The following is a 14,447-nucleotide window of genomic DNA, read 5'->3' on the forward strand; positions in this document are numbered from 1 at the left end:
AGTTTAAAAAATTGAAAATTTATACTAAAATTTTAATTATTATTAGTTTAATATTTTCGTTTTCAATTTCATTCATATATTAATTTTTTTTATTAGTGTATAAAAATATATTTCAATAGAATTTAAAGTAAATAAGTAAAGAGAAATTTAAAATATTTTTAAGAACTAGCTTGTAAGAAATAAATAAATATTTTGAAAACTAAACCCAATTAGAGTGCTAAAACAAAAGTTAAATATATTTAATAAGGATTACATATATATTGAATTTTCCGAAAAGCTCATAGGAAGAAATATTAGGAACTGTTATAACATCTCACAATTAGATTTTCCTATAAGCAAGTTTTACCAACTAACCACTGTTTTCCTCGTAATGTGATTTATTCTAAACTACATATTTGAATACTCTCTTACAAAAAAGAACATTTAAAACATCTAATTTTTTTCTTAGTAAGTAATGCTTTATTCTTTTGAAAAACTACTGTTATTAGTAAATTAAAAAGTTAATATTGCACTTGTTTTAATTCTAAGCTTTGTTATGTCATAACAAATTAATAGACTTTGAGATTATATGTTTTTAAAGGAATATCATCTTGCTCTAAATTTGCTAGCTCATGATTGAAAGGAACAATATCAGCTTGGTATTTGATATACAACATTTCCTGTACACAGAAGACAATCAAAACTATTCACACTGGTTTTCACTCAAAATGTATATTAATATATATATATATATATATATATATATATATATATATATATATATATATCTGCTATAGTCATCCCTGATGCAAAATTTGTTCTTAAGCTAAGCCTTTGGCTGTTGCAATCTTATCTGCATCACAAGGTAGTTTTGCAATGACATCACAGCATGACTGCATGAAAGATCCTTTGTTGTAACACTTGGCCAAAGAGTTGGAACTTGAAAGGATATGTATGTACAAACAGCAAGGTGCTCTTCCTACAGAGGGATCCAACCCTGTGGATCATATAATTGAGGAGTTTGGATGAGAACAATGTCACATGCAAACGTTGTGTTTGTTGAAATGAATAAATACAGAGAGCTGTTACCTTGATTAGTCCCGTCTCAGTACCACACAAAATGATGTCATTGGCTGCAAGGATGCTTGTTATCTTGCTTCCTGCTGATATTCTCCCCAACTTTTTTGGTGCCCCTCTCAACCATATCTGGTTTGGGAAGGTAATTTCAGATTAAGAAGTTATCTTGATGTCATTTGTTTAAGGGGTAAAAATCAAGGTGAAAATTCAATGGGTCGATTTTATTGGGAATTTTGGCATGTTTGTGGGATGTTCTACTTAAGTACTTATAGAAAAGGGAATAAGAAAGCAAAATAAAATTAGTTTATTATATGTTCAATTCCATCTAACTATATTAGAGCAAATGGTCCAAAATATATACTTCTGGGTATGATTTGATGCCAACCCTATCAGTTCTTTAGGTACCTGAATGTTGTTTGGTGAAGAGCTGGAGATTAGGTACAAGAAGTCTTCTACCACTTCCATGGCCACCACATTATCTCCTTTGTCAGTAAGAATTGAAAGTTTTGGTTTCCTAGTTCTTTTCCATTCCTGTGTAATCCATCCATGTCAGGAGAAGTCAAGGTTTTTCTTGAGCCAAGGTTGCAATTCTCACCTTGAATGTTGTGCCTTCAACTTGCTTATTTGCACTGTAGAGCCAGTCTCTATATCCTACAACTGCATTGATGGGCTTACTTTGCTTCCTCCAGCTCCTTGTAGGGGGTTTGATCTCTAGTTCACGGTTGTGTGTTGTGGAATACTCCTGAAACAAAATATCATGTCATGCTACCTGTTTATGTGGTTCTAGAATGTATGTCAAACAACAAAACACTAACCTGTATGCTTGAATCTGTGCATCCAATATATAACTTTCCTTGAGCCACCGTCATGCACTTCACATGCTTACCTTTGAGAATATCTCTGGTCACTCTTGATTCATTAACTAGCTGCAAATGGTTAAAAAGATAAAACAAACAGTTCCAATTTTTGTCTGCTGGCTATACATGGAAAGTTTTGAAGCATCACCTTTAGTCCCTGGCTTTCTGCAATAGCAAAAATTGTTTCACCATGTGCTCGCAAATGATGAATTGGTTCCTTCAATGCTATAACTTCAACACATTCCAGCTTTCTCTGGATCATTTTCCACACCTATTTATGTATGTTATCATAAGATAATCAGTTCATTTTTGTTACTAGAGGTCTTGGAAGAGAAATTGAAAGTGGTGACTTTGTGAAGGGTGTAATCTTACCCTTATGGTTTTATCAGTGGATCCGCTTATAAGGCAGTCAGATGGTTCATAAAGTGAAAAGCATGTCACAGACTTCTTGTGCTCCTTAATGTCCCATATAAGACTTGCTGAGTGTCCCCTAACATCCCAAACCTATGACTCAATGAATGTAATGACATGATTTAGCATGTAGTCTATAGTTACTAAACATGCACCACATGAATCAGATCAAGTGCTTTTTTACCTTGATTGTTCCATCTGAATACCCACTGAACAGCAATCCCTTGAAGTAGATGAGGGAGCAAACTGCTAAACTGAAGCTGCAACCTGCCTCAAGGATTTGTGTGTGAACGCAAGAAATACGCTGCTCTTACCACCACCATGATTTGGTCGATGCCACAAAATAAATCATTTAGTGCTAACTATGCTAATTAAATAGGTAGCAAGATTGTAAGAAATTCAAGAATGTGCTCCTAAGACCAATATCATAACTCATTTACTTTTACATTAGTCCTTTTTCAACCCTCACTGTGTTTATTTTACCCCACAGTTGCTATAATTCTTTAGCTTGTTCTCCATTTGTATCTTTTACTTGAATGCTGCATCCTTAAACTATTTTCTGTTAGCTTCAAAAGTCCTTATATTTTGAGTTAAAATGGAGCTGATAATGAAAACTCCCCACAATCAAGTTGGCCTTAGGCTGCTAGCATACATACTTTTGGCATCAAAATCCTAAAAATGTCGTGATATTAATGGAATAAACCAAAGCTCTTGCTTACTGAATCAATGGTGGAGCATCAATTATGTTAATTATGTGAAATTTACATTTCTGTAATCAGAGAATATTCACGCGAGTGTTAAACTCAGTACATGAATGAGTACTCACTGATATGTTTGGGAGCAAGAAATCGGCTACTCTATGTAGTTCCTCAGCCATCCAAATAACATTTGAAAGCCGCCTTAGTGATTCCTTTACTCCTTCGGAGAAATGCATCAGTTTTTGCTTTCCTACATGAAAAGCAGTGTCTGACTAAATTGAGAAAATTGATAATTCAAAGAAGTACTCTATCATTCATACGTTCATTCATTTTTTGTTTAAAATAGAGGAAGTAATTTTGTTTTTTTCTCCAGTCAATCCTCTGACACAACACTCATAGGACTGGTGTCAAGTCCAACATAAGAATGAGAAAGACAAACATAGCAAAGATTTCATACTTATATAATCATCATGTACAAAATGTCTTTGTTTATAACCATTTTGTGTTTATCAATAGGGTGTGACATGGACCTTGTTGAGAAAAATACCTTTTCCGGAGGCATAATTAAACATGCACATACATGCTAGAAGTCTTTCCTCCAACTCCATCCCAGGATGCAGAAACTGCTCAACTCCACTTAGTATAATCTCAGATGCATAATAACTGATGCTGTCTGGACTTTTTGATATATGACATCCAAGCCATGCAATTGCTACTAGGCAATCTCTAGAAACCCTCTTTATCTTGCTTCTAAGAACCCTATCTAAAGTATGGAAGACAGAATCCCCAAGGCTTATGATACATTTTGCAATTTTACTGCACCACAAATCTGTGCTAGTATCCTGCATGTTATAAAATTTATTAACATCCTTAAACATGTTACACAGCACGGTTCATGCTGTCATGCATATACTTTGAACATTCAGACACACAAAGCATTTAGGAAGCTTACCTGTAGACTCGTATCCAACCAGTTGAAGTTCCTTATCATATTCTGGTGATAGGAAGAGGTCAAACCTGTCTTTCTCAACAACCATGCAGTTGTATATGGCTCTCCTGTCCAAGCATACGTACCAGCCAGATTTGATAGAATGGATGCAGATAATATCTGCTCTGAGCTTTCTTCTGATGTCATTGCCCTGAGAAGGATTTGCACTGCTTCTTCTCTAAACACACCTTTATCAGGAGAGTTCTGCAGTATAATTTTGTTTCGTTAGTAACTAAAGGCTTCAAGTTTCATATACTATCTTACCAGAGTGATTTGGTCAGATTATATATATCCAAGTCTAAGATGTTCATGAAAATAAAATTCTAAACTTCAAGTAATTTCAATTAGAACTGAAAGATATGTTTCAGTGACTTTATGCCAAATGTATCATTGAGTGACTTCAAAGTTACAAACTTCTTCTTTGTGAGATCCACGTGATATATCCTTATTTTGACAAATATTTTTGTTGCTCATTATTAATTATAAACATCGTGTAAATTAATGAATGGAATGGAATGTTCCTGCATGTGACTTAATGTTTTTGTTCCGTTGAAAGAGTTTCATGATTGAAATTCATGAACTGTAGACTTGTGTTTTTCTGAATTTTAACAATTACCAGTATGTCTAACTGAAGCAAAATATTTGCTGCTAAAAGCCGATGATCAGGTTGTAACTGATGTGCACAATGCATTAGTATCTGCATAATATTGATGTTTCTTTCTTGCTGTACTCGTTGCAACAGACTAATAGCCGACGATCTGGAAAAGAACTGAAAATGGTTAGTTAAAATTCTCAGAGCAAGGATTGCAACAAACATATGAACAAACCATAGGATCAATCTGTTAAATACATATTTGCTACAAGTACTACTCAACTAAATTCAGATAAAACACGAATTGAAGATATGGTTGCATAGTTATATACCGTGGTATACAAAGGATTTCATGAAAAAACTCAAGAGCCGTGCATTTGGCGCGGATATTTTCTGACTGCAAAAGGTGGATAAAGGGAGCAAGTGGAGTGAATTGTGATACATACTGTCTGCACTGGGCATCATACTGCATGCATTTTATAAGAATGGTGGTTAAAGAAAAAAATTCTTCTAGGTTATCATTCCTGGCAACTTCTAGAAATCCACTGAGAACATGAGGAGAACTGATGGTAGCCAAATGCATGTTATTTGTGGCATAGTCAAATGAAGTTACTAGCTCTTCAATGATCATCAACGATGCTGCATGAGGTGTCAAAAGAAGTGACTCTGGCCTATTCTTGTAACTATTTGAAGTGCATACAATCTCCACTAATATTGGCAGAAGTTCCAATGTTTTTATATCTATAGGAGAAGGATTTATCAAATAAATTAGAATTGCTGCCTCATGGACATTTTGTTTTAGAGCACTTGCAAGATCACACAGCCTTAAGCCTTTCTTCTTGACATCTTCTATGATTGACTTGTTCCTTGAAATTATTGTTGTCAGAATAGACACTGATGCCCTTATTTTTCTTTCCTCTTTGGAAGTAGAGATAGCTATTAGCAGCTCATCCAAAATCACATCCTTTAAGGAAGCATAAGTAGCGCCGGATGAATTAATCAGGTTCTCATAAATTGATGCAATGTCTACAGTATATTCTTCATCACATTTTCCTAATACCTCTGAATAGTGTAGCTCTCTAATCCTCCTTTCAGTCAGTTCTGACAAGTCTTGCAGGGAATATCTTCTGGAGCTTGGACAAAGTTCATCAAACTTTCGTAGGCTATACACTCTTTGTGTCTCTGAATTTTCCTGATTTTTCTGGCTGGGCCTATGTTTGCAAGCAGGTGTAAATGTTACATGATCGAACAATTTTTTTGGCTTCAATGCTTCCTCATTTAGTTCATCCTCTCCAAGACAATTTAAGGGAGCATTTCCAGTTTTATCTCTGTATTTTGAGATAGATAAAGTAATATCTTCTATGGACCTGTTGAATCTACTAGAATCAAGCTTAATTATGTTTTTCTTGTCCAACTGTTCTTGAATAGGATGTTGATGAGCTTGAGGCAAACCAGAGTGTTGCTGTAGCTTCCTGCGAAGGTCGGTTACATGAAATTCCATGAGACAACTATAAACAATAATGAAGTTTGAGAAAAACAAGACTTTTAAGGTGCCAAACCAGTTGTGGATTTCTGGTGGTAGATCATCTGCTGTAGTTATTGTGGTCTGTATATAAATTTTTCTGTCATCCACATTTTCCTGAATATGAAGAGATTTGAGTTAAAAAATAAAAAACTTCTGTCTGGCTTATAAGGTCAAAATTTGACGAACAAACACATTTTAAGTGGTTACGTGTCAATAAGAAATCTTCTAAAAAGTTATCACTAACCATGTTCTTTCTGGCTCTAAAATCCTTATAGAATGCATCCACTGACACTGGTGTCTTAGAGCGTGCCTCTATCATCATATCTTTGAAATCTTTGATACTTGAAATTGTTTGGATCTCTTTGTCGTGATAATCAACTGACTTAAGTTGTTTAAGGGCCTTCTTATCACCTTCATATTCAGCAATATCCATGAATTGGTTTGATTCATGTTCCATTGTATGCATCACATCTTGAGAATCAAGTGGATGAACCTTTTTATACTGCATACTCATGACACAGAATTTAGGGGAAATAAAAAGGGAACAAGAAAGAGAAGTTCTTGAGCATCTATGATCTAACATTGTAAGTTTCCACTTGTATATAATTAAAATGAATTTGCAATGCCATTGCCAGTAATAGAAATAAATTAAAACAAAGCTTACCATATTGCAACTTTTCAATCTTGATTCATGTTGAACTGAAGTAGGAGAAACACAGCTAGTATTTGGCACATCCCTGTTCGAAATAGTAACTTAATTTTAGATGAACAGTGCCATTCCAAAATCTAATGTATGGACTTCAACAAACAGTATCTTATGTCAGTTTTGTATTCTTTCCATTGATATTCCTACTTTTATCTGTATTCTTTCTTTAGTTATTAGAAAAACAATTATGGATTATGACTGAAATTAGCTATAACATTCATTAAATGTGTAACATTTTTCAACCTATTTCACCATTAAAATAAACAGCAATCTTACTCTTTCTCTTCAAACTCAACCATTTGTCTTTGGAATAGTACTGTTAAAAAGATGCTTTTAGATGGAACTGTTGAAAGGGATGGAACAGAATGGAATTGAATAGAACCCCCGTCTCATTGTTTAGGCCTTTTTACAATGGAATGAAAAAAGAGAAAGAAAAGAGTAGTTCCATTCCACACCCACAAATTGGAGAGCAGGAAAAAGAGAAGATTTTCCATCCTATTGCACACGATTGAACATAGTATCATTCTATTCCACCCCCTTTCATCAATCCAAACATAGCCTCAAAGTCTAGCTCTCAGGTCCTAGAACTTCACGTGGTTTACACTTTTACTGCATAATTTTTGCCTTTTTTGGTTGCAAGGCGTTTGAGAGAGAAATGTACTGTTTTGGAACTCTAGTTCTCGTGATTGAGTTCATTCGAGTGTTTACCAACATTACATTGGCTAAAAGTCTCCATCAAATAGAAACTTGAATTTTGCTAAATGCCTAAAAATCTAGTCACTTTTCTAAGCTACAACAAAGAATTGTAAGGTTTTAGATCCTAGTTTTTTCCTCGAACTATTGGACTTCAGAACACACCAGGTTCCACCTGTTGAGCATTGTTTGAATGTGCATTAATGTTGAACAGCAAGGATTAATCTTACACAGATCGTGGTGATTGTTTGCTGCAATAACTCCGCCACCATGGATTTTCTCCATAAAGCATGACCTGGTAATACACCAGACACTCCTTGTACCTCCTTGCCACCTCCCTGATTGCTTCATCCACTTCATCCTCAGAAGACACAGATTCCAAACTTCTACTGCTGCAGTTACCCTGCACCATGCGAATGCTTGATTGGGGGAAAAGACTTTCACAAAGTTGTGATGCAAATTCTGTCCAAACAAGCCTTGGTGATACCAACACTGCTTGGAGAAAATGCAGTGCTGCCTGCCACTCATCTCCCTGGAGCTTCCTGACCACTGAGAGGTAAAAGTAGGAGCAGCACACCAAGTAACGGTTTGGAATTGTGGCTGTGACCTCTTCCTCTTCAAGCATTGCAGGCACCTGAAGCATTTGTTCTGAGTTCATTAGCCTGAAGGATCTATCTTCTGGCTGTTGAGCTTCAATGGCGGCCTCAATGCTGTCAATGCCCCAGTAAAGATTGGACAACACTGACTGCTCAGAGAATTCAAAAAATTCCTGCTTTTGAATCCTTAACCTGGAGGTGCATCTCAATTTCAGACCATTCCTGGTCTTCTCATCTTCCAAAGTGTCTTGAATGAACCTGTTGATAGAAACAAGCACCCATATGTTCTTGAGGTCTAACATCTCATCTAGCCTGTTTGGAAACCTGTTCAGAGCTAAAGAATCACGTTTAGAACACGAAAGTTGTGATTTTTAGCTTCCTAAAATCACATCTGAAACGTGAAACCAACTCTGATAACAGTCCCGAGATGGTATGAGTGAGGGAGATGAAATTGAAGAGGAATGGGGAGTGCTGATAAGTACTTTGGTGTTGAATATGAGAGAGGAGTTAATGCAAATTGTGTTTTTTATTAGATTATAGGTAGAAGTTTAGCATCTGATTGCAGGTTCCTCCCGTGACTGTTTTTAGCAAGATTCCAAATTTCATTGGACCCTTTAATCTTCTATTGCTTTCAGACAAAAAAGAGACCGTTGTCTTTCCTACAGTGGGAAAAGTTCCAAAATAATTAACATTATAGTGCTCCACTTCACGTGTACCTTATCACCAAGCCTTTTCTTTCTCTTTACGTTTTTCATTGCCGACTTTCTATCATGCTGAATTCTCGTACATGGTTACATACACTTGTTCATGAGTGTAGGTGTATGTATTTTTTGCTTGTGTTCAATCATTTATGTGTCATGCTTCTGCAGTAGGCACACATCACATGAAAGAGGTGAAATCTAGTACACGCTAAGAATACTGTAGGGAAACTAGGTTGTCATGTCATCTTAGGTTTAATTATTTGCTCCCACTACTGGTTCATTTCATGATCAGACATGCACAAACTTTGTGCTAAAAGCCTTGAAAGTTAAAATATTCAACTCACATTTTTCTAACATGCATTTTCAAATTGAATTCTCAACACAAAACTTTTATTATCTTCTTAGTTTTTCGCAAACTGGTCAATCCTTTGAGATGACACTGTTGTAAGATTGTGCTTGGATTTCTGTACCTTTTACCAGTGGTCCTGTGAACATTGAAATGTTGAAAAAACAAAACAGCAACATGCCAAGGATATAGAGTCATGAGCTTAATTGGGGTTTGAGTTAACAGCTAATTAAGCACTTATTTAGGGTAAACTTAACCAAACACTTGCTTTAAGGATCATACGAGAAAATAAACCAGAAAAGTACCTGATTAGGAAGGTACTACTACTTACAACATGATATTTTTACTTTGAAAGTAAAATTGGTTTACTGATATGTTAATTAACATATACAAACATGCCTCCAAACATGCAAAACAAATCTAACAAATGTTCTTCCGAAAGATTCTTTAAATAGATTTTGTCCACGATGTACCAAGTTAAAATGAAGCTACCCTTTGAACAAGAGTAGAAGTAGACATTGGTTTAGACTGAAATTGAGAATAAGGTCCATTTAAAAGAAAGTTACCATTAGCAGAATGCAGTGAGTGGTACATATGCATCTGCAGACAAAAAGATTAGTAGTTGTTATGTCAATTTAGAGAAGTTGGAAGTATTGTAATGAAATCTGTGTCTAAGGTGAAATTGCCATGAAGTTGATTCTTTGACAACTGTGTTCTCGTGGCTCCACAGAGAGTATGTTGACCTGTCAAGACAAGTTTCATCATGATTTGGAATCTGCTGGACCATTTCCTCTGTAATCACTCACACTGTCATTTTTACTGCAACATTCTGCATATTCACGGGACATCCAACTGAGTATAAGTTTCAAATTGGATGAAAGATATATAAAAAAAATTATAAATTTATTGTTTTAAAATTGTGGATTGAAAATGTTGTTAATTTATTAAGATAATTATACTTTGATAATATATTTTTTTTACAACATTTTAATATTATATGTGTCATTGATTGGTTTATATTAGTATTTTTATTTTTTATTATTATTATTATTATTATTATTAATTATGAAGTAATTAAAAATAAATAAATAAAGAGAGTGAGTTATGGTAAAATGAATTAATTTGGAATATTTTGCATTATACGATGATCTGTAACGAAAAGGACGTGACAGTTGGGAAGTAATGAAAAAAAAATGCATTTATTTATTTATTTATTCATTTATTAAAATAACACTGGAAAGCAACTCGTGTCACTTTTTCAAATTTACAAATAATAAACAAATTTGAGAATAATATACATTTTTTTTCTCAGTTAAATATAGGATAACTTATATTAAAATTACTTTTAACTGCAAAAAACAATTTAATTTTTTAATAATTATGATAGATAAATTTATCCAAACAAACCTTAAATATATGCTATATTTCCATTTAACTGTTTTCTAAATTAAAAAAAGTTGTGAAGTGACATTAATTTGTGATAATATAAATAGAAAAAAGAAGTTGAGAAGTGACATTATCATAATGATAAATATTAGTGACCTAATAATACCATCTTCATGCTAGTGGCAGTAATTATCCTAATAGTTATCGTAATAATGACAATGAATGGAAATAATGATAACATTAATTATATTAATCATGTATTTTTTTTTCCTTTCTTTCTAAGTGTAGTTTAACATTATGCGTACAGATGTAATAAATGCTTTTAACTTTAAATAAATATTTACAAAATTTACAATTCTAGTTTTTGTTTTCGTTTTTATATTATAATAAACGTGTATACCTCTATATAAATCACTTAAAAAAATAAAATATGAATAATAAAGTGATAATAACTATTATTTTTTAAAATAAAAGTAAAAAAGTTATGATATTTAAAAATGACCAAAAAAAGTAATAACGATAATCATCACATTATTAACATTATTAGAATGAATTAGAAATACTATTAATCATGACAACTTGCAATAATAGTCATCATAATCTATCAATTATATATATATATATATATATATATATATATATATATATATATATATATATATATATATATATATATATATATATATATATATATTATTCTGTCACTTTTTTTTTTCTCGTATTTAGGAATGAAAATTGTTGGATTGAGTGCTATCCAATGTAAAAAAAAATTATCTGTTAACAAGTTGGATATTTATTTAAAACATATATGGATATCTCAAAAGGATATTTTATAAATTTTTAAAATAAAAATATAAAAAGTAATATAAATTAAAATATAATTTAATTAAATTTAATTTAATAAAATATAAATTGAATTTAAATGTGTGTTCTTCATAAATAAAGCTGAAAATTGAAGTATTAAGTTGTAACATGTGTGATGGGTTGTTTTGATTAATATGGATAAAGATTGATGATTAAATAAGTTATAAGTTATGCTATACATTCACAAGATTGTTTTCTGTTCCCCCAATGATCTTATTATTGGCTCAATTATTGAATAAATCCAAAGATATTGTGGTACCACTCTAATAATCCAATTAGACACTTATCAAAATATCAAAGATCTGGAAAATACAATTTGATTTTGAAAAATTTCAACTCTAGATTTTGTTAGGGTTGGATTTTTTGTTTTAAAGTTTTCAATCCATGTAATCTCACTTCATTCATGATATCTTAAAAATAATTTTCAAATACCAACAAAAACATTTCATTTGGTCATATTTCAATCATGTTTGACTTGAATTTAATAAAAATAATTTAAATTTTACTTCATCTAAAATAGTTTTTCTAAACTTAAATTATAACATATGTACTGGGAGTTGAAATAACAAAGTCTATAAGTATTTTTAACATCACTTTATTTCAAAATTACATTTACTTAAGTAGTTTTGAAATAAAATATTTTAACTTAAACTTGATTAAATAAAATTTGATTAAATTAATTGTGAGTATTTTTAATTTGGAATTAAAGTAATATTCTTTTATTTTTTGATAATGTATTTTTTAACCTAAGTTGAATTGAAGTATCACAAACCATAAATATTTTTTTAGTGAGAAGATATTTTCCTTAAATTTTTTTATAGCATCTTTAAATTTTCAAGCATCACAATATTAATAATAGATTGTATTATGTTTTTAATTCATTAATATGACATGTTAGTGAAATGTTATTTACATATTTTACACATTAACGACATTTAAAAAATTTGGTCGATTTTAATAATATTTTAGCTTAATTTTACAACATATAATTTTGTACCTTTATTTATTTAGATATTATAAAAAAAATTGAGACATAAATATAAAAATAATATTTGTTTTTATTGAAATGGGATAAGAATAACAGGATGCTAAGCTCTTGTCTCTGTCGAATGTCTCTTTACTCCGTGTTCTGTCAAGTGATCGTTGTATGGAATGTGACCTGCATAATACACTCTAACATTCAAGTCAGAGTTTTTGTCTCCATGTTTTTAGTAATTCAATAGTAACTCAAAAAATAAATTTACATCAAAATTAAAGTCTTTACACCAATTAATTTACTCTTAATCATCATTAATGTAAATCTTAACCACTAAACAACTCTGCTTAATTATTGACCAAGCGACCATGAAACACTTCTTTGCACAAAACTACTATGTCCTCTCCATTCAGCTTGTCACCGTCAACTATAAACCTATAATAACAATCTTAATTATTTTTTTAAGATTAAAGTAAAAAAAGATTGTTTCAATTAGTTTACTTTAAACTTCTAACACGTGAATATTTTGAAATATAAAACTAAAACTTGAAAAAGAGAAATGGATAAAGAGAAATGGACGAAGGAAGGAGGAAATTGGAGGGACCAATATTTGTGTAAAATTAATTAATGAAAGTGAAAGAGTTGAGGCATTCAATACATCTTCTTCTCTTTTGTCCGTCTTATTAATTTCTTCACATTCTTCCCTCTTTTCGTCCTTTTATTAAGCACATGCAAATCTAACTTCATTCCATTCCACACACGCACCATAAACATCTTTTTGCCAATTTTTCAATATTACTATTAGATCCACTCAACCAGTGCTATAGTTGAAAAGTATTTAATAGATGGACCCAAACAAATCTAAATTGTTAAACCAACCTCGTTATTTAAAGCTTAATTTGAATACCTAATTAGATAATTAGAGTTTTAAATGAGAGCAAGGAATACCCTGAACAGAATAACCATTGACAGCGGCAAAAGCAGAACCAGAGGCACAAAATTGTGATGCTTCCCTCCCCATCCATCGTTAACCTTACTCCTTTTGGGATTTCCAACGCCGCTGCGGTGGTCGAAATCTTCGACGGGTCTGGTCTGATCATACTTCTTTCTTCTAGAATCCTCATCCTTCAAACACTGGTAAGCCTCCGAGACTTACTTGAACGCGTCTTCTAATACGCTTTCCGAATCTCTTCGACGGAGCAGCTCTTCTCCAAATTAAGAAACGCGTAGTAGTCGCTCTTTCCTTTGATTTCCCTAATCAACCGAACGTCATCTTCCGTGTAACTCGCGTGACTCATCTCCCCGTTGATCAATGATGCTGAATGAAATTGATTGAGCAAAACCTAATTACAATAAATTAAGATTGATTGATTGAAGTTGTTGAGAAGCTTTTTATTGTGGATAACTTGATTGGTTATTTTATTATAAATTTGCTTACTGTGACGTAGGATTGACTGAAGTAGTCAATTTTAGCTCACTCATATTGTGTGACTGAAATAGTTGACTATAATTGATTTTGTATTCCAAATTATTAAGATTGGCATAATTTAATATGTGAACTTTTTAGAGCAGTCTTCACAATAATCAATATATTGAAATTTATTATTTATGTGTATTGTAATAAGTGGGATAAGTAGATATTGTAAAGATGAAAATATAGAACAACCAGTTATACTAAAATAAGATATTATTTACTTTTATTGAGTTTGACTGAGTAGTTTGTCAGGTGGATTTATTGAATTGATCTATAATCCAACTTTGAATCATAAAAAGGAAAATATTTTTATCTGTAAAAACTCTTTGGTGTTTAAATTAATAAGGGATTTTAAGTAAATATTTGTGATTAAAATTGATAACAATGGAATGGAATGTAATGACATATATTTATTGTTTTTCTTAGGTTTATAGATATAAATTATGTATTAATATATAAATATTATCAATGAGTTATGTTTCTATCCTATATATATATATATATATATATATATATATATATATATATATATATATAATAAAGGTACATTTATACTAATATATAAAGATATTTTCTCT

At 31.9% G+C, this 14,447-nt stretch overlaps 1 protein-coding gene across 1 annotated transcript; it reads right to left on the minus strand.

The window, feature by feature from the left end:
* Positions 1 to 615: 615 nt before the first annotated feature.
* LOC106760116 (putative E3 ubiquitin-protein ligase LIN-1) lies at positions 616 to 8,763 on the minus strand. The gene is made up of 17 exons (XM_014643549.2): positions 7,757 to 8,763; positions 6,792 to 6,864; positions 6,372 to 6,629; positions 6,162 to 6,241; positions 4,935 to 6,074; positions 4,627 to 4,768; positions 3,975 to 4,214; positions 3,570 to 3,864; positions 3,151 to 3,272; positions 2,509 to 2,628; positions 2,286 to 2,417; positions 2,062 to 2,184; positions 1,872 to 1,982; positions 1,652 to 1,798; positions 1,462 to 1,587; positions 1,069 to 1,185; positions 616 to 976 (listed from the first exon to the last, which is right to left on the minus strand). Exons 1-17 carry the CDS (start codon positions 8,422 to 8,424, stop codon positions 959 to 961), a joined length of 3,912 nt encoding a protein of 1,303 aa, XP_014499035.1. The 5' UTR covers positions 8,425 to 8,763; the 3' UTR covers positions 616 to 958.
* Between the last annotated feature and the right edge of the window lie 5,684 nt (positions 8,764 to 14,447).

The sequence above is a fragment of the Vigna radiata genome, chromosome 5 (assembly GCF_000741045.1).
Source record: "Vigna radiata var. radiata cultivar VC1973A chromosome 5, Vradiata_ver6, whole genome shotgun sequence".
Classification (NCBI taxonomy): domain Eukaryota; kingdom Viridiplantae; phylum Streptophyta; class Magnoliopsida; order Fabales; family Fabaceae; genus Vigna; species Vigna radiata.

Coding starts and splice junctions, on each gene's coding strand:
- LOC106760116 (XM_014643549.2), bottom strand. CDS start 8,424: ATGTTAGACCTCAAGAACATATGGGTGCTTGTTTCTATCAACAGGTTC. Junction 6,630..6,791: donor GATTGAAAAGTTGCAATATG/GTAAGCTTTGTT, acceptor ATGAGTATGCAG/TATAAAAAGGTTCATCCACT. Junction 2,629..3,150: donor TCTTGCTCCCAAACATATCA/GTGAGTACTCAT, acceptor TGGTAAGAGCAG/CGTATTTCTTGCGTTCACAC.